This window comes from Oryctolagus cuniculus, chromosome 3, assembly GCF_051225735.1.
Source record: "Oryctolagus cuniculus isolate XC-2025 breed Fujian yellow rabbit chromosome 3, ASM5122573v1, whole genome shotgun sequence".
Taxonomy (NCBI): domain Eukaryota; kingdom Metazoa; phylum Chordata; class Mammalia; order Lagomorpha; family Leporidae; genus Oryctolagus; species Oryctolagus cuniculus.
The window spans coordinates 16,759,563-16,779,738 of NC_142869.1; the positions used below are offsets into that span (position 1 = coordinate 16,759,563).

Here is a 20,176-nt window from a genome sequence, read left to right on the forward strand (position 1 = left end):
TACTCGAGTCATCACCTACTACCTCCCAAAGGAAGCTGGAGTAGAACAGAGCTGAGACTCCAACCCAGGTACTCTGATAGGAGATGCAGGTGTCCTAGGTGATGGCTCAACAACTCAACCAACACTCACCCCTGTTTTTTTCTTTTTTAAATAACCCAACACCATTATCCTACCTTATTTTCATCAGATATCTACATAGTGTTTAAATTTTCCCAGTTCTTTCACAAATTTGATTTTTATGATTCATTTATTTGAATCAGAATCTTAGCGATGCCCAGATATTTGATTGTTGTGTCTCTCATTTCTTTTAATGGAAAGCACATTTTAATGGAAAGAACAAAGGATTTAATAATATTTATGAAGAGCTTACTAAAAATCTCAACTTGGAAAGCACTTTTCTTCTATCATGTGATTTATATTCATATCATTCTAACAAGCTGATATTGTGCTAGTCTGGTGTAGTGGTAGATTGCCCAGCATAACTGTTTTACCAGTGATGATGATTGTATTTTACTAGTTTGTGTTCCTTTTGAGTGTGATGTGGACTTATTAGTAAAGCAGGTAGGTTTCTTGGTGTAACACTTGGAATGTGGTAGCTATTTCAAGTACCTAATCCTGATTGCCAAGGAACTCATCTCAAACTCTGTTTCCAGTCTCTGAGGCAAACCTGTCTGTTTCTAGCTGTGTCTGTAGCAATCCCTTGGTTAGCAGGAAGTCAAATGACTGAATTTCTGGTTGTTTCCTTGGTTCCTTGGAGTTTACAAATTAATTCCTAGCAGTGTGTTTATTCATTGGTTATTTGTACAGACTATGCAGTCCAGAATGTGTTCTTTTGAATTTGTTGACAAAAGGAAAGACTTTTTTCTCAGTTTCTTCTGAAGAGGGCAATAGGCATTTTTAGCTACCCAAAGTAGTCAACAACTGTTGACTGTAACTCAGCCCATCATAGGAAATAGACATTTAGGTTGTGACCACTTTGATTGTCATATGTGGGCTCCATAGCAAACCTTTCACTCAAGACTGGATTCTGTTTCCCAATATTGTCCCAATTAACATATTGGGAAATTAAGATAGGAAACTGGTAATTCTCTCAGGGCTGCATAAAATTGAAGTAGGAACTGGTGCCATAATTTAGGCCTCAGTAACATATCCTTAGAGAATAAAAGTTCATTTTGTTATTTTTTTTAATTATTTTTATTGGGGCTGGCACTGTGGCGCAGCGGGTTAACACCCTAGCCTGAAGCGTCAGCATCCCATATGAGCGCCGGTTCTAGTCCTGGCTGCTCCTCTTCCCATCCAGCTCTCTGCTCTGGCCTGGGTTAGCAGTAGAAGATGGCCCAAGTCCTTGGACCCCTGCACCCACGTGGGAGACCTGGAAGAAGCTCCTGGCTCCTGGCTTTGGATCGGCGCAACTCTGGCTGTTGCAGCCATCTGGAGAGTGAACCATTGGGTGGAAGACCTCTCCCTCACTCTCTGCCTCTTCTCTCTCTGTGTAATTCTTTCAAATAAAATAAATAAATCTTTAAAAAAATATTTTTATTTATTTGAAAGGCTGAGTGACAGAGAGAGAGGGAGAGGTGGAATGAGGGAGAAGGAAGGAGCGGGGGGCCGGGGAGAGATTAGTTTTCCATGCATTGGTTCACTCCCCATAAGCCTACAATTGCTAGGGCTGATCAGACTGAAGCCAGGGGCACAGAGTAATCTGTGCCTCCCACACAGGTGGTGGGGACCCAAGTACTTGAGCCATCATCTGCTTCTCCTAGGGTAAAAATTAGTAAGAAGCTGGCTGGATTGGAAGCAGACAAGCTGGGACTTGTCTAGGCATAAAAGTTCATTTTAAATCAGTCTATGTGCATTTTCTTTGGCTGATAAATCTATAATAGAAATCAGAAAATATTTTGGTGCCAGCTACAGAGAGTTTTGAGAGTTTTTGTGACTCAAATATTCACTGTTACAAAATAATTAAGAATTTGTACAATTCCAATGCCAAATTTTTCTGTTAACCTTGAGTTATTTCCTTTCTTCTTAGTTCTTTGAGTTTTATATTGTTTTTGATGCCAGGTAATGTGTTAATGTTTATAAATACAGGATTAAGTTAACTATATAGATCTCCTCAAAAGATTTGTAAAATGGTTTCAGCAATAGACTTCTTCCCTAATAGCCAGTGCTTCCTAAGAACTCTGCAGGGCTGGGCATGCTCACAAGCAGGCAGCTTAGAATCTGCAGGCTAAAGATGAAGAGGAAGTCAGGGTCTCAGAATTGCTGCAGAAAGTTTTGCTGTGGGTATGGAGCACCTTGCTATACTGCAATCAACTATACAGGTGCCTTTGCTGTTTTTCTTTTAATCTGTGTGTGTTGAGAAGCCCAGGCATATACCCTGCTTCTCATTTAGCCCTTAAGGCCTATGCTTGGAGATGATGTCCCTATTGAGACATAATGTTCCTTTGTTCTAGTGCTGTGAGCCAATTTTAACAAATCACTTAGGTGATGACCCCAGAAACCCAGTCTAAATATATATATATATATATATGATTTATCTATTTTTTTTTTTTTTTTTTTTTTTTTTTTTTTTTTTTTTGACAGGCAGAGTGGACAGTGAGAGAGAGAGACAGAGAGAAAGGTCTTCCTTTGCCGTTGGTTCACCCTCCAATGGCCGCCGCTGCAGCCGGCGCACCGCGCTGATCCGATGGCAGGAGCCAGGATCCAGGTGCTTTTCCTGGTCTCCCATGGGGTGCAGGGCCCAAGCACCTGGGCCATCCTCCACTGCACTCCCTGGCCATAGCAGAGAGCTGGCCTGGAAGAGGGGCAACCGGGACAGAATCCGGCGCCCTGACCGGGACTAGAACCCGGTGTGCCGGCGCCGCAAGGTGGAGGATTAGCCTATTGAGCTACGGCGCCGGCCCTATCTATTTGTTTGAAAGAGTTACAGAGAGGCAGAGGAGGAGGAAAAGAGAGAGAGAGGTCCTCCATCTGCTGTTTCACTCCCCAGATGGCTGCAAGGAGCTGCTCTGATCCAAACCCAGGGGCCAGGAGCTTCCTCTGGATCTCCCACACAGGTGCAGGGGCCCAAGGACATGGGCTATCCTCTACTGCTTTCCCAGGCCATAGCAGAGAGCTGGATCAGAAGTGAAGCAGCTGGGACTCGAACTGGTGCCCATATGGGATGTTGGCACTGCATATGGGATGTGACCTTACCCTCTACGCCACAGTACCAGCCCCGACAGTCCATTTACTTTTGAGCTCAAAGATTTGCATTTCTGCTGTACTTTGTTTCATTAGGAATAATCATTTTTATCTCTGTAACAGAACTCTTTAATATCTGCTCTTAGTTATAATTACTGCACTCTGTTTTCCCCATTGATTCATTTCTATCTGAGATTATTGCCTATTTTCTTGTGCTCATTTACTTTTTTTCTTTAAAATTTTCTATTGTATCAATGGAATTTAAAGAATGAAGGGAGGTTAATGTGCTCAGTAAATCTGCCATCTTGAAAATATAGATTTGCTTTAATTTATAGGAGTATGTTTTCTGTTTAGGTAGGCCTGGATTTTATTTCATAACAAAAGGAGCTTTTCTGATGGAATATTTCAAATATGTGCATGTGGATTCCCTGCTTGTCATCTGGCATACATAGAGGACTCTATAGGAGAGGCAGCTCCATACCATGGTTCTGTAGAGAGATTCTGTGGTCTGGGTGCTTGGTCAAGTAATAGTTCTTTGAGTTAGTACTGCTGAACTTTGGACAGTTTGTTTCATCTATTTTTCAGTTTCCTCATCTGTATAGTGGTGAAAATGATAGCACTTATTTCATCAGATTTGTTATAAGCAAAAAATGAAATTGTATTTTGAAAATGTCTAGCCACACATTAAGCACTGTTTGAAATTAGCTATTATTTTTAGGGTGTTAGCAGTCTTTAAGGTCAGATAGTTCTAGTGTGCTGGCCTATGAGAATTTTCCCAATAGAATCACTTGAAAGCCTTAGGTAAATTACCATTAAAGGGTTAATGTCACCTGGCTGAGGATCTGGGCGCTGATTTTTGTCTTAACATTTGACTTAATTGGTTTTTCTTCTGTTGTGCTTTATTGCTTTATTTCTTCTTTCTTTCTTTCTTTCTTTTCTTTTCTTTCTTTCTTTCTTTCTGTCTGTCTGTCTGTCTGTCTTTCTTTCTGTCTTTCTTTCTTTCTTTCTTTCTTTCTTTCTGTCTTTCTTTCTTTCTGTCTTTCTTTCTTTCTGTCTTTCTTTCTTTCTGTCTTTCTTTCTTTCTGTCTTTCTTTCTTTCTGTCTTTCTTTCTTTCTGTCTTTCTTTCTTTCTGTCTTTCTTTCTGTCTTTCTTTCTTTCTGTCTTTCTTTCTTTCTTTCTTTCTTTCTTAAAACCAAAACATATAATGTGAGAATCTACTTAAGAAAACAAGAGAGTTGTTTTTTGAGTAATTCATCACCCACTTCTTTTCAATGAATTGACATATAATTTTTACTGTCTCAAATCAGGAGTCATTTCTCTGTTGGATTTACATTAGCCATGTCCTGCTAAATAGTGAAACTGTTTTGAAGAAAGAAAAAGTCTAAAGCATCAAAAGTGAAATGATAGAGGAGTAGTCTGGTTTATATGAAAATTTCTGATTTTTACTGTTTGGAACAGTCTCTAAATTATAGGTTCAAGGTGGTAGAGATGTGTGGCAGCAGTGAGCCAGACAATCTCATCTAGCACATTGCTAGAAAAGTATTTTTGATTTCTTCTTTGCTAGGGCCAGCTGTGCAATGTATGGAGCAGAGTTACCTGTCTTCAGAGAGAGACACAGGAGCAGATTCTGACTGTTTGGGTTCAGAGACTACAGGTGCACTGATATATCAGCACAGAGAAAGGAAGAAAAGCCACCATCACTAGTTTTGTCATACTAAGGAAAAACCCAACACTCCCAGCCACACAACAGTTTGGGCTCATTTGGCAACCATTGTCTTCCTAAGTGGAAATGAAAAAGGTATCTGGACTGAATTTGAATGTGCCTCCCACAGATTCTGTCTGACCTGCTTTCCTGTAAGAGTAGCTGAAAGACCATGAGCTTCTATTTTCATTATTACCCTAATAGGACAGTTTCTTGTCTTAAGGAGGATTTTTTTTTGACTGACCATTGGTGTTGTGTGAGGCTGTCAGGCTGCCAGTTCTGAGACTAAGGCAGGCACACTTTGCAAGCATTAAGACTTCCACTCTAAATCAGACACATTCAGGTTCTTTGAGGCTGAGCCAACCACTGCATTTATTGAGTCTCAGGATCTGAAGCTGCTGCAACATTTTAAAAAATTAGTCATGACTCAAGAGACTAAGCTGATTTATCCCTTTTGTCGGGCAGAGTGGCATGTGTATTTGGAATGAGAAGTTGAATGCGGAGTCTGCCGTGGGATAATTTTTTCAGCTTTATAACATGGAAGTCAGCAGAGGCAACATTGCAGCCTGCGTGTGAGTTATTGGGTGGTTTCAGTCATTAAGACTTTTTGTTCTTACTGTTCAGTGTTTAAAGTAACTCTAACAACAGTAAAAGACAGATAGTTCAGGGGAGCAAAAGACCTAATTGTTAATTACTAATCTTTATGGCAAGAAAATCAGTTGTATTTTTGCAGAGTCTAATATTCTGGCTTTTTTTTTTTAAAGCAACTTTAAATCTACAATCACAACACTTGGCTGCCTCTGTGCTTGGAATCTCACCAAAGTGGCAAGAGAAAACCTTTTACCAGGTGGATTGAATTTAAGTTTATAAGGCACAAGAGCCTAAGAAAGATTAATTTGGTTTTATAAAGCACATAGGGCCACTTGGATTTTTCAGGATTGACCAGTTGTCAGTCTAACATATATCTTTGGAGAACTCTGATTATCAAATAATGACCTCATTTAAAACATTTTAGAATTTAAAGATTTTTTTTTTTTTTTTTTGTCATAGATAGAATAGGTCAAAGGCCCTTGGCCAGTCACAGACTCCAGTTCTTCTGGCCTCCATGAGGCACAGTTACTCCAAGCCTTCCCTCTTGTTCAGTCCATTCCTGTTTCCTCCAAAGCATTGCTGCAGTCCTGGGTCTAGCTTGTATTCTCTCTGCCCCACCCCTCACCATATAAATACTTTCTAAAATTTCACATTCTCCCTGAAGCTTTTCTAAATCAAAGAATGATGTATTTTCATTACCCTGCTTAGTTTGGATGTGGGAATCTGGAATTTTTTTTTAAACTTTAATCACAATATATGTTTAAGATTCTTATTCCTTTCTCCTCCCTTGACCACCATGGCCACCGCAGAACATAACATTCACTGTGCTTTTATGATTTGGTTTGTTCCTTCAATTTACTGTTGGTTTGTACCATATATGAATGTCAGTGTTCATATAGCTGCCTTGTGAGCTACTAAAATATAGAGTCCAGATATTTACAGTTTTTCGTATGATTCTATACTTGTTTAAAAGTGTTCTTATTAAGGTCTTGTGAAATATTTCAGTTCTGAGAAATTGTCCATTAATTCTGGAGCCCTCAAATAATGGAAGATTATCTAGCATCCACATGTGGAATGTGGTTTTTTGAAGAGAGCTTATGTCATCAGTCTGGATTAATTTAATTTCACTATTTCATATTTCTGGCATGTAGAATTTCCAATTAATAATTTAAAAAATATGGGTGTAAGGAGCATTGACATTAACAATTTTTGAAGTAGCATCATTCGCATATGTGATGGCATCTTAACTGTGTAAATACATCATTTTTAATACAGAAAGTTATTTTAGTATGTTTGGTTCCACATAGTTAAGATCTGTTAACGTGAGTATAATGTGCTCTGTCATGCATTGAATATTGTATTTTTTTAATAGATAAAAATTCATTCCAGGTTTATGGTAACTAAATAAAAGCCAACCCACAAGGATCTAACTTTTTTCTTCATGCATTGAAAAGGTCATAGATTTTTTTCCCCCTCCCAATTGTTTCTTAGATTTTCAGCATTATTAAAAAAAGAAAAGTTTATACTTTGATACTCTAATCTAGAAGCATTTTAAGGAAAATTGTTAAAATTGAAAATATATTTGTAGTATCTTTAAGAGCTTCCATGAATATGTATTTTTGATTTACAAGTGATTCTGTTACTTTCCTATTTAAAAACAAGTCACTAATCCTATGCTTAGAATTAGTTGCCAGACTTTCCTATGTATATGTAACCGTGTTTTATATTTCCATATATAAACATAGAGAGGAATAATTTTTAGTTTTACTCAAATATTAATTATACTTTACCTGTCCTGTTACGTACCTTGTTTTTTACCTGTGTACACATTCTATCCCCTCATCCTTTTAATGGCTGCATAACATTCTATCATGTGCATACATTGTTATTTTTTACTCAGACTGTTATGATGAATATTTAGATTGTTACCAGATTTTTGCTAAAATGTTGCAATGAATATCCTGGTTCTCTTGTACAAATATTTATTTTTAGGGATATAATTATCAACCTATAGGTACACACATTTAAATACTTGACAACTTGTCAAATTCTTTTACAGAAGGGTTTTTTTTTTTGTTCGTTTACAAACTTCTAGACCTACCAAGAATGTAGAAAGGTTGCTATCTCCCTACTTTAAATATGATATTTGAAGATGTAATATCTTTACAGAGTACTTGTATCTAGCTTTTTAAAAAAATTTATTTATCAGAAAATCAGAGTAAAAGAGAGAGAGGTCTTCCATTTGTTGAATTACTCCTCATGTGGCTGTAGCAGCTAGGGCTAGGCCAGACTGAAGCCAGGAACCAGGAACTCCATCCAGGTTTCCCACATACATGGCAGGGACTCAGGCACTGAAGCCACCATCTGCTGCTCTCCAGGTGCATTAACAGGGAGCTGGATTAGAAGTGGAGCAGCCAGGCTTGAACCTGCACTGTAGTGTGGGATGCAGGCATCCCAAGCAGTGACTTATCACACTGCGCCACAACACCTGCCCCAATATGTGTAGCTTTTATAAATCATTGAAGCTTGTGTTGAAATTATTCATGCAATGTTACAATTGTTGTGGGAACCAATATTAAATAAATTCATTGGATACAGTAAAACTAAAAATTAAGGTGATTTGTTTTAGTTTTTTGGGCTTAATATAAATGTGAATCTCAAGTTCAAAGTCAGTCCCTGATTATCCAAGGAGGCTTTTTGGTCTCCCAGTGGGCATTTTGCCAGCATCTTCATTTGGACTTCTAGGTAATTGTGCAAGTAGTGACAGATTGGGTCTGTTGAAGATAGCCCTTTTGTACTCTGTGCTAAATGTGATAACCAAACACCCCTCATTTGCTTCTAATCATTGATAGTTTGATGAAAGAGAATCTATAGCAAGCAGGAGTCAGTTTCTAAACTTTGAGTTGTATGCAGTAGTCATCTACTAGGAACAACATGCCATTCTTTTTTTCTCTTTTGAAACAGCATTTGGCACGTTCTTTTGGCTTATAGAATCATAGCTAGCCACCCTCCTTTGGGGTGGTTTAGATCAGCCCTCTCCAGGCAGTACTTTGAAGTCTGTGAAATACATAGATAATTTAGGCTGACATACTTGGCAGGCCCATTTAAAAAGCAGAATTGTTTGATGGCATGACACAAGAGGTCTGTTAACTGAGTTATAAAGAACCGAGGCATTTCCAACAAACCCTAGTTTTGGCATGAAATTTAAATAGTTCTTATTCTGTGGTGTGCAGTCCGTGAACTTCCTATGATGTAATATGGTCTCTCAGTGCAAAATACTAGGAAATGGGAATTTTACTATTCCTAACAGTTTCTCCAGAGAGGAATGGGTGGAAATGAATATGTGGTTATTTTCTCAGTTATTTAATTCAGTTTAGCTACAGTAGTAGAGATATCTTAGTAAAATGTGAGTAAGTAGTAGTCTTTGAGAAATGTGAAAAATCAGCCAATCAGTGGCAGAGTTGAGAAGGGGCACATAAATAATGAGGTTGATCTAATTATTATAGTGTATTTAATGCATGGCCTTAAAAGTCAGTAGCTTTTCTTAAAAATATTGCAGAATTAAATAAAAAACCATTATTGTATTATATACTATAAACATCTTGATACATTGCTTAAATGAAGTTGAATATAACTTAATTTATATTATAAAAATAATCTTGTATTTTTGACAGTATGGAGGGCTTCAAAAAGTTTGTGAGAAGTGGAATTTAAAGATATTTTTAAAAAATAAGATGTTTATTTTGGTGCAAAAAAAATTGAAATTTAAATCCATGTATAGCGTTTGTATGATACACATTTTCATTGAACTTTTTGAAGACTCTTTGTAATTACCATGATCACTAAAATCGCATATTGTGTTTATTAAAATTCTAAATTTTTAATCCACATGTTGCCACTCTTATCAAAATGGTAAGTTTTATATAATTTAGAAATCAGAAAAATGTATTTCAAGGCAAAGGTTACCAAAATAAAGCTTCCAGTTTACATTGCTAAGCTGTCTGAATGGTGGCATTACTGTTGGACTATTCTCTCACAGCAAAAATGGAACTACAAAGTAGTTTCAATGCGTGCCTGTGTGTTAAAGTGGAAGCATGTGACACCAACAAATGGGTACCACATGGTAAAAATACCCAGAAGCAAGTCAGTAGTATGAAAGGGATAATTTAGTTTTGTTTCATTTCATTTTTTTCCCCTTCAAGCAGCAAATGAAGTGGGGGTTGGGATGGGGAGAATGAGAGTTTGTATTCCTACAGTAGAATCAGGCCCCCATTTTAGTTTATGTGTGTGGTTGCCTTAATTGGGTTTTATGCTTGCCTGATTTTGAATTGATCTGTATTCTTACACCTTTGATTAGCTTTTAGATACCAAATTTCTTTACCCTTGAAAGTGGAAGTGATAGAGAGTGATAGTGGTATGGTACTCAGTTTCTTACCTCTGCTGGCTCCCGTGCAGACTTGGAATATGACCCACCGTCTGCCCCTGGCCTTCTTTACTAGTTATTTGTGTGTGCCTACCTCATTTTCCAGGTTTTTGTCAATTATTCAGGAAATAACTATTGAGGTTTTAGTCTGTACGAACCTTATAACTGTCTTTGACCTCCACAGTCTAGGAATGTCTAACAGAGACGGCCTTGAACATTGTAAACTCCATGTCTGTTCAGTCAGAAGTTTAACTTGTCATATACTTTCCGTAAGTTAAAATACTTTTGGTGCCTAGAAACTTAAATGGCATAAATTTATTCTATTTTGCTTAAATGAAATTCTTAAATATCATGAAAACTTTTGAAAATTAAAACATTGTTTATCATATGAAAAAGATTTCAAGAATACACATCCTTTTTTAAAAAAAAAAAAAAAGATTTATCTTATTTATTTGGAAGGCAGAGTTACCGAGTCAGAGGAAGGGATGGAAGGAGAGAGGTATCTCATCTGCTGGTTCACTTCCCAAATGGCCACAACAGCCAGGGCTGGGACGGGCTGAAGTCAGGAGCCAGGAGCTTCTTCCTCGTCCCGCTCCTTGTTGCAGGGGCCCAGGGACTTGGGTCATCTTCCACTGCTTTCCCAGGCATATTAGTAGGGAGCTGGATTGGAAGTGGAGTAGCCAGGACTTGAACCGGCATCCATATGGGGTGCCAGCAATGCAGGCTTGTCTTGCTAAACCAAAACATTGGCCCCAAGAATGCACATCTTTGACCATATTAACTAGGTATATAGCCATGCATAAAATTGCCCTTATACTTGTTATTTCCATCTAAATCCTTTAGGGTGCACCATAATACTATAGTGGAAAGAGCATGGGTTTGAGGATTAGATAATGCATGTCAAAATCTGGGCTTTTAACTTATTAGCTATGTAATTAATTATGATTAGTTCCAGTTAGTTTGGCTTTGGACAGGTTACTTAATTGTTCTGAACTTTTATTTCATAGGGATAATAATATCTGCTTTGAATGGTTGTCTTGGAAAACTGAATAAAATTATAGGTACAGTGATAGATATTAAATACCTGGTACATAGATTATCAGTGAATGCTTGTTTCTCTTTTACTCCATTTTTGTGCTCACTTTTATATTTCCTTAATAATAGCTTTGGATATCTAGAAAGTCAAAAACATTCTCTATTTTGTGTTGTGATGGCTAGTAGCTAATACCTGTGGGAATAAAACTGAAAGAACTTTTCCTCAATATGTGCTAACAGTAAGCAGCTTTCTCTTTTCAGTTTATTTCCTCAGCTAGACATTAACTCATTCTTTCTCTTTTCCTAATTTGAAAAGGAAAATGAGCCAACATTCTTTTTAGTGTCTGTGTTAAAACAGTGGTCTTCAGAATTCATTAAAGGGCCTCAAATGTATGACTGTAATGTGGCTTTGTGACCAATTCTTTTATTTTTCCAGATGTAGGTGCAAAAAACTACAGGCATCTCTGTGCTGTTTATTACAACAAGAACCCTGGGTTTGAGATCATCCATGGGCTGCTGGACAGAGTTATGCAGCTGCTTGCCGTACCTTCTGGGGAAGACAAAGGTGGATATGTGATCAAAGCATCAGCAGGTAAGACAGATTGGCCGAGTCCAGAGTTAATATAACTGTGAGGCTGAGTCCTGCTTGGTTGTTTCTCATTTGGGGGGTATGGAAAAAAAGAAAGCTTCATTTCAATTAATTGTTAGTGTTTCCCAGAAAATATACACTTTCCCTCTGGCATTTGAAGAAAACACTTAGAATTCTCATAAGTGCTGCACAATATACTTTTGTTCCACATGAGCTATAATAATCCCTAGTTACTGGCACCTTCAGGCCACTAGCACCATGGTGAATCCAGGAGTCTGAACTGGAAGCTGAAGAGACTTAAAGTGACAGTTAGCTTTCAGAAGCCACCTGTCTAAAGCCTTGGAGCAAAAAAACCAAAAAAGGCAAAAAACGCCTCAAGAGTTACTCTGAAGATTTATATGTTATTCAAGTCACAAAGTCAGCTGAGCAAGGGTGAGGATCTTCCTGTAGAAAAATCCAAGTACAGTAAAATCTTCATTGGAGAGTTTAAGTTAAACTAACCAAAGGGTGTATGTACTCCTGATTTGCTAGTTTCTCATTGTCGAAAAGAGTTCTGAAATTTTTGCTGCTCATATCCCTGCAGCTTGAATCTACATTGATTTTTTTATTAGACAAGAATTCCAGAAACAGCTTGAAAGAAATATTTTACCACTGATTCTTACTGGTTTTTAAAATTATATGTGTACCTTAAATTTTTAATAGCACATTAAATTTTAAAGCATTATTTCATAATTATATGCAGTGGCATGAGGTTTGGTGATGAAAGGTTTCTTTTTTTCCTCGCTTATATTTATTTTTCTTAGTCCTCAGAGATTTCTTTTGGTTAGTCTAATTATTTTCATTTTTATTCTGAGACTTTGAAAATAGCCCTGGAATATATGAATCTTTTTATATTGACGGTATAAACAGTTATTTTTTAAAAAATAAAATTGGGAAATAATACCGGGAATCACTGGCTTTTACCAATCTCGTTAGCAATAATCTGGTGAAGACTTGTGTCATGCTTGTAGGATTCTAGAGTGCGAGAACTGGATATTGTCATTCATCCAGTCAAATTTCCTGGTTTTACAAGTGAGGGAACTGAGGTGAGGCACATAAGTGAGTAGAACCAAGAGTCCTTTGCCATGGCCACCTTGGTCTGCCTTCATCGTGCCTTTATGCATACTAGAATTCTGCCTTAAGACCTGGTCATCCAGGTTAGTGGCAACCTGTAAGCTGATGTGTAATATTGCTTCTCGCCAGCACCGCGGCTCAATAGGCTAATCCTCTGCCTGTGGCGCCGGCACCCCCGGTTCTAGTCCCGGTGGGGGTGCTGGATTCTGTTCCGGTTGCTCCTCTTCCAGTCCAGGTCTCTGCTGTGGCCTGGGAGTGCAGTGTAGGATGGCCCAAGTCCTTGGGCCCTGCACCTGCATGGGAGACCAGGAGAGGCACCTGGCTCCTGGCTTCCCATAGGTGCGGTGTGCCAGCCGCAGCACTCCGGCCGCAGTGGCCATTGGGGGGTGAACCAAAGGAAAAAGGAAGACCTTTCTTTCTGTCTCTTTCTCTCTCTCACTCTGCCTGTCCCCCCCCAAAAAAAAAAAAAATATTGCTTTTCCTTCTATGCAAAGTCTTTCCTCAGAAATCCCACCTCCTAAACAGGTCAGCTGGGTAAAAATAAGTTTCTTGAAGTAGGCTGTGCCATGTAAGTGAGGTCTAATTTCTTTCTTACTTGAAAGATTACAAAGAACTGAAATGGCGAATTCCAGCATAATTTGTTTTGGATGGAATGCTATATGTAACATTTACATTAATGTTATATATACAAATCAACATCTTAATGTTATGACTCTTCTGCCTCAATATGTTGTTTAGACATTTATTTCTTAGAAGACCCCGAGGTCTCAGTCATGAGGTAGAATCCAAAAAGACAGAAATAAATAAGACATAGGCTCTGATGTCAAGGAACCTGCAGGGAGAAAGACCACCGCATCCTGACTCTAAAATCAAGCTGCTGAGATGAGTATCTTGAAGTTTACAAACATGGAGACAATTCAACTTCTTGAGAACTTCTGGAAATTGCAATTGAATATCTGCAAAGTGAGATGGGCCTTTGAAGGAGGAGACATGCTGTGTGTGTAGAGCAGGCAGTGCAGTTCGGTTTCACCACAGGATGAGGAAAGAGCTTCTCATTATATCGATTCCTAAATGCTAGAAAGGAGGTTACAGCTAATTAGGAGGAATAAATTGAAGCTTCTTCCTTTTGTTTCTTTTAAGCAGGTGGGTTATAGTAGATCTGTACTTTAGAGGGATTAATGTGGCAGCAATATGTAGGTTTAGTAGCATGGAGAATAAAGAGAATGGTAGGAAGGCATTACACTGTATTTTAGAGCACTGAGAGTGAGGACTTAAGCAGTGGTCATGGCTGTCTCAAGGAGAAGACTGAGTTAAGAAATCTAGGAAAGTATAAGTTGCAACTCTCAGTATGTAGAAGATTTTATGATATATCCCACTTGGAACCTTTTATGATACAACTAATATGTAGTGATCTCTTTTTAGAAGTCAAACTTTTATAATTCTAAATTTATGAAATTATAATTTGAATCATATATAAGCACTCAAAGTGAATAATTAGGTGTCTAGTTTAGAATATATGTAAACATATATTAAAATTATACAATACATTCATAAGCTGTAGCTACTGCTGATGTAATGTGATTGTAGACTTTTATGTTCAGTTTTGTTGGGCTAAGTAGTTACTTTGGTTTTGATTTAGTCAGTATATTTACAGGCTTAGATTTGTGTTTCCTTTTGAATCTATATTGGTTCTCATAATAGAATATAGTAATGTTTCAAAGTTTCACACCTATGAAATGTCCAAAATTTAGGGAATTTAGAGGCTTTGGGTGGCCTGACTCAATATATATCTAAAATATATTTATATATATTTAATATCTAACTGGTTTTCTTTTAAAAAGGACAGGACATTTTACTTCACTACCCCATCACTGTCATTGACTGCAGATTCTCCCTGAAGCCCTGGGCATGGGCCTAGTTCTGGATGCTTTTTTCTCAGGATGCTTTCTGTAAAAACCATCAAGCCAGAGAGAATTAGTGTCATTATAAATAATGATTTCTCATTTCTCCTAGGGGTTTCTAAGTCTATTTTGATTATCTAATGATTCTTTTTTTTTTATGGTTAAAGAAATCAAGGCCTAAAGAAATGGCTTGTCAAAATAAGTCAGTAGCAAAGCTGGTATTAGTTCTTCATCAAATAAACAGATATGTATATCCAGACACATACACACACACACACACACACACCACTAAGGTATGTATGTACCAGACTCTTAAGTCAGTCTATCAACATAAGAATTATCAACATAAGAATGCTTACCTGTATCATTTCCCTCATTTATTCTTATTTTACATATAGCTTTTTTGGCTAAAGAAAGGTTTTCAGAGTATCAAAGAATAAAGTAGAAATAGGCTAGGACTACAATTTCATGCCATTCTTGATGATTGAATTGTCTTTTATTATTTGGCATATGGTTTACTTTTTAATAATTGAAAATCCCTGATGCCTTTGCAATTATAATTGAGCTAGATCTGTTCACCAGAGATTCCTGCTAATGTCAGTTACATTGGCAGTTATACCTCGTTCTGTTCTTTTTAAATGTATGGCACCAACTTTCCTTTTATGCTACTTTTTTTTTTTTTTTAATGGATTGAGTGGAACAGAACTTGATTCCCTTTTGAGAAACTTAGCACTATTTATTGTAAAAGAAATCTGGAAACTCATTTGATTAATTGTTGATCCCAAGGAGTTGTGTTGACATTGGAGTGTAACCTTGCTTCTTATGTGGGCAGCAACCCTCTGCAGCATGTGGAGTATCTGCAGAAGCACTAGAAAAGGCCGGGACTGCAACTCCAGTGAAAAGCCATGCTCTTACCTATTTTTCACTTGCTGAGCACTTTCGCAATTTAAAGCCATGATGCCGAAGGGAGGTAGAATGTTAAGTTGATGATAGAATAAGGGCATTATTGAGTGAATGAAAGAAGAACCTTTAACTTTTTTAGCAGACTGTAGAGTATTTGATGGATTCCAAAAGGGTTCAGCTCAGAATGTTTTAGTGGCATTTGATCAGATTATTGTAGCATATATATATGCTTTTTTTTTTAGGCTTCTTCCTTTTCATTTTTGTGGTTTGTTGCAAACTAAATTATGTATGTTAAGATGCATTTATCCTTTTCAAAAACCACTCTGGGCAAAGAAAATTCTCAACATTTTTGTGTTTAGAGTAGTTATGTGGTTGCTGGGCAAATCAGTGGCAAAAATAATTTCTTGTGGAGTATAGAAGGCTTTGTATGTGATTGGCTGTGTTGACTGGAGCATGTGGTTGTCCCCCCCCCCCCCTTCGTTTGTTACCTTTTTCAGTTTTGATTATTTACAATTCTACAGAAAACTTCAGTTTAACCTCAGACAAGATCTGTGCTGGAGAGACAGAAGTTTTAGGATTTTAGATAATTCATTTTCATGCTACTAAAAACTCATTTTATAAAATTAAAAATAACCTTGAAAGAAATATGCACACTTAATCCTACACCATATGTACACATAGTAGTTATCTTGGTACCTTCTGTTGTTACAGTAACACCTAATAATCACTGGCTTGACCTGAAGGTCATGACCTTCCCCCCCCCCCCCAACACCTGTGAAAGGTTTCAGATGCTAAAAAATATGGGTGAAATTGTGATGTTTCCCTGATCGTTACACTGGTTTTTAGTGTAATATGAACTTGGAAATACATGAGAAGAACATCAATTGAACAACTTGTCAAAGGTTTGATTTACACAAAAGCATTGTAAACTGTATTAAAGGGGAGGGTCTGTATAGCTTGTCCACATTTAGTGACCATCAACAAAGACATCCTGTTATAACATCAGGTGAAAAAATGTTCCAAAGTTCTGAAACTTCTTTTTACTCCATGAAAGCAGTAGTCTTTTCTGTAGTTCTCTACTTTTTTGTGTTTAAGACAAGCTTTCAAATACTGCTGTGTCCCTAAGCTTCTTTGAAGGAATCAAACGGTTCAAAGCAACATTAAATAAGTGGTGATTGCAACACAGTTGGAACAGTTATAAACATGGCCACAGTGTTTGTAAGTGCTTCACCATTCATCACAGGATTCACTTAAGCCTGTCTGCTTTATGAATGTGTTTGTTGTTCTTGCCTTATTCTCTCTTTTATGCATCAGCCAAAGTTCTCTTCACTTATGTCCGCTTCATTCTGTGTGTGTGTGTGTGTTTTGGGATTTACCTGACATTTCATACTCAGCAAATTTTGGAATACTATATACCAAGTCCCACAGTGTAATGACTTAACTAATCTCAACATTCCCATCTGATAGCAATGTTGTTGTAATAGTGTTTCTCAACCTTTTTAAATTTTTTCTCTGCTAAGGATCTTTTTAAAACATTTTTAATTGTCAATTGTCCTTCCATGAAATTTTATTTTATTTTATTTTATTTTATTTTATTTGAGGGTAACTTGACAGACTGGAGGGAAAGGACAAAGAAGGAAAAGAGGGAGAAGGAGAGCGTAAGGGAGAGAGAAAGAGACAGAGACAGAGGTCAGGAGATGGGGAAAGAGAGAGACCATGAAATTTTAATAACCACAGATATACTCTATAGCTATTATATGCTCTACAAATAGCTATACTTTATACCTAAAAAGAATAAATACAGAGCTTACTTTTTTCAATTCAATGCAGGATTAACAATGACTAAATAAAAATTTTAAATTAAAGGTTAAGTTTTAAAGCTTTTAACATTTAGAATTATATCTGTAAAATAATATATATACTTTTAAATATAAATTGTATATTAAATTGTATATGCCAGTTAATACTTTATGTAAATACATAGCCATCAAAAATTTTTCAAATCAATTCAAAACTTATTTTTCAACAAAAGTTAATTGAAAAGATTGAATTTTCTTTAAGATTTATGTATTTATTTGAGAGGTTGAGTTACAGACAGAGAGAGGGAGAGACAGAGAGATCGTCCACCCTCCAGTTCACTCCCCAAATGGCTACAACGGCCAGAGCTGGGCTGATCTGAATCCAAGAGCCAGGAGCGTCTTCCAAGTCTCCCACGTGGGTGCAGGGGCCCAAGCACTTGGGCCATCCTCTACTGCTTTCCCAGGCCATTAGCAGGGAGCTGCAGTGTAAATGGAGCAGCTAAGGGCTTGAACCAGCACCCATATGGGATGCCAGCATTGCAGGTAGAGTCTTAAACTACTAAGCCACAGTGCCGGCCCCAGAAAGATTGAATTCTTTTTTTTGAGAAAAGATTTATTTATTTGAAGGTCAGAGTTACACAGAGAGAGAAGAGGCAGAGAGAGAGAGAGAGCTTTTCTTTTCTTTTCTCTTTTTTAAATTTTTTTTTGACAGGCAGAGTGGACAGTGAGAGAGAGAGACAGAGAGAAAGGTCTTCCTTTGCCATTGGTTCACCCTCCAATGGCCGGCGCACCGAGCTGATCCGATGGCAGGAGACAGGTACTTCTCCTGGTCTCCCATGGGGTGCAGGGCCCAAGTACTTGGGCCATCCTCCACTGCACTCCCTGGCCACAGCAGAGAGCTGGCCTGGAAGAGGGGCAACTGGGACAGAATCCGGCGCCCCGACCGGGACTAGAACCCGGTGTGCCGGCGCTGCTAGGTGGAGGATTAGCCTAGTGAGCCGTGGCACTGGCCGAGAGAGAGGTTTTCTATCCAGTGGTTCACTCCCTAATTGATTGCAATGGCTGGAGCTTCTTCTGGGTCTTCCATGAGGGTGCAGGGTCCCATGGACTTGGGCCATCTTCTGCTTTCCCAGGCCATAGCAGAGAGCTGGATTGGAAGTGGAGCAGCCGGGTCTTGAACTGGCACCCATATGGGATGCCAGTGCTTCAGGCCAGAGCGTTAACCCACTGTGCCACAGCGCTGGCCCCAGATTAAATTCTTAAAAATCATTTTTTTAAACTCCTGATGTATTTCACTTTCAACTTTTTCTTGATAATGAGAAAATAAATTTTAACTGCTTGTCAGATATTGTCAACATTCTTTTCTTTTCAATACTTGAAAAAGTAATCATGTGTTAAATACATTTTTGAATTAAATGATAAATTTTTATTCTCAAAGCCTATGCCACACATAAAAGCTCCCAAGATAACGCATAAACAATATCCTCAAGGAAGCCAAATGGTCCTGAGGCATATACAGACCATCTCTCAATGTGACATCAAGATTAAGCAATTGATAGTCTTCCATCAATTTTTGTCAGTTTTTTTCCAATATTTATTTATTTATTTGAGAGGCAGAGTTACAAAGAGAAGACAGAGAGAAGGAGCGAGCAAGTTTTCATCTACTGGGTCACTCCCCAAGTGGTTACAATGGCCAGACTGCAGACAGGAGTCTGGAACTTCATCCATGTCTCTCATGTAGATGCAGAGATCCAAGTACTTGTGCCACCTTCTGCTGCTTTCCCCTGAGCATTAGCAGGGAACTGGATCAGAAGTTGGGATTTGAACCAGCAGTGCCCATATTAGTTGCCAGTGTCACTAGCTGCAGCTAAACCCACTGTGCCACAATGCTGGCCCCGTTGTCGTAGTTTTGTAGTACTGTTCTCGCTTACATTTTCTGTGTCGTCCTTATCAATACTGCTTATGTGATAGCCAAGAAAACCCTATGAGAGTACTTAAATCCTAAAGAGTAAGATTTTTGTTAAGCAAAGTTCAGCTGTAGAAGACCCCAAACCATTGTAATACTTAACAGTTTGTTCATGTCCCCTTAACCCAAAAATGAGTTTTTACTCCTGCTGAAAATGCGTCCTATAACAGAGTGCATACTTTGGAGTTACTTAAATTCAACTCTGTGTACCAAAAAAAAGGGAGTAAGAAAGGTATTTTTATTTCCCATGTTGTACTCCCCTTTTTCCAGCCTCCAAACTGGACTTTGACCTCCATTATTCTAGAGAAAAGGATGCCATGGCCCAAATACAAAGAGATACAAAAGAAGTTCATTTTTAGCTTATAATGCTTCAAGGGCCCATGTCTTGAAAGCTTAAAGGATTTTCAGAGTGAGGTTGCCTATTCATTTTTTACCTTCTACATGTATGATAGTTTTACTTTCATCAGCAGTAAGTTGACATGTTGTTAGAATTTAGCAGCACCTGGTTTTGGTGCATTTGTGTGCCTCACCATATTGGTTAAGAGTCACTATGAATTTCTAGAGAATGATGTATTCTGAAAAACCCTCTGAGTGGCCAGTATAGCTTTCATCCAGAAGGCTTAACAGGATAGATGGATGAGTAGGTGGAAAAATAAACATATTGAATAAATCCCTACGTAGTGATGATAAATGTGGAAGAGTCTGCTAAGCACATGGCTGGCTGTTCGGAGTAAAGGCTCTGTTTCCCTGGAGAACTTACAATGGCTTTGGCTAAGATAAGTAAATTTCTGTTCTATTTTAGCCATTGCTATGTTGTGTGCTGTGGGGTGGGGTAGGGGGTTGTTCTTTCAAGAGCACCTGAAAGGACTGAGCTAAGGAGTGTGGTGTGATACACATACCCACACGTACACATGCACATAGGTTGCAAAAAATCCAGTGCAGATTCTGGGAGGCGGCAGTGATGATTCCT

General features: G+C 38.1%; 1 protein-coding gene across 6 annotated transcripts in view; it reads left to right on the forward strand.

Annotated features, from left to right (window-relative positions):
- FARSB (phenylalanyl-tRNA synthetase subunit beta) overlaps positions 1-20,176 on the forward strand; it is a 116,923-nt gene that overhangs the window by 45,616 nt on the left and 51,131 nt on the right. For 3 of the 6 annotated variants that reach the window (XR_016231428.1, XR_016231430.1, XR_011387089.2), the window contains exons 16-17: positions 4,749-4,982; positions 11,372-11,527. Coding sequence is in view for 2 of the 6 variants with exons in the window: in XM_070070150.2 (XP_069926251.1) it covers positions 11,372-11,527 (156 nt within the window). In the remaining 4 variants the exon portion in view is untranslated. The remainder of the gene's footprint in view (positions 1-4,748; positions 4,983-11,371; positions 11,528-20,176) is intronic. The other 3 variants (XR_016231429.1, XM_070070150.2, XM_008259231.5) reach the window with 1 other exon arrangement.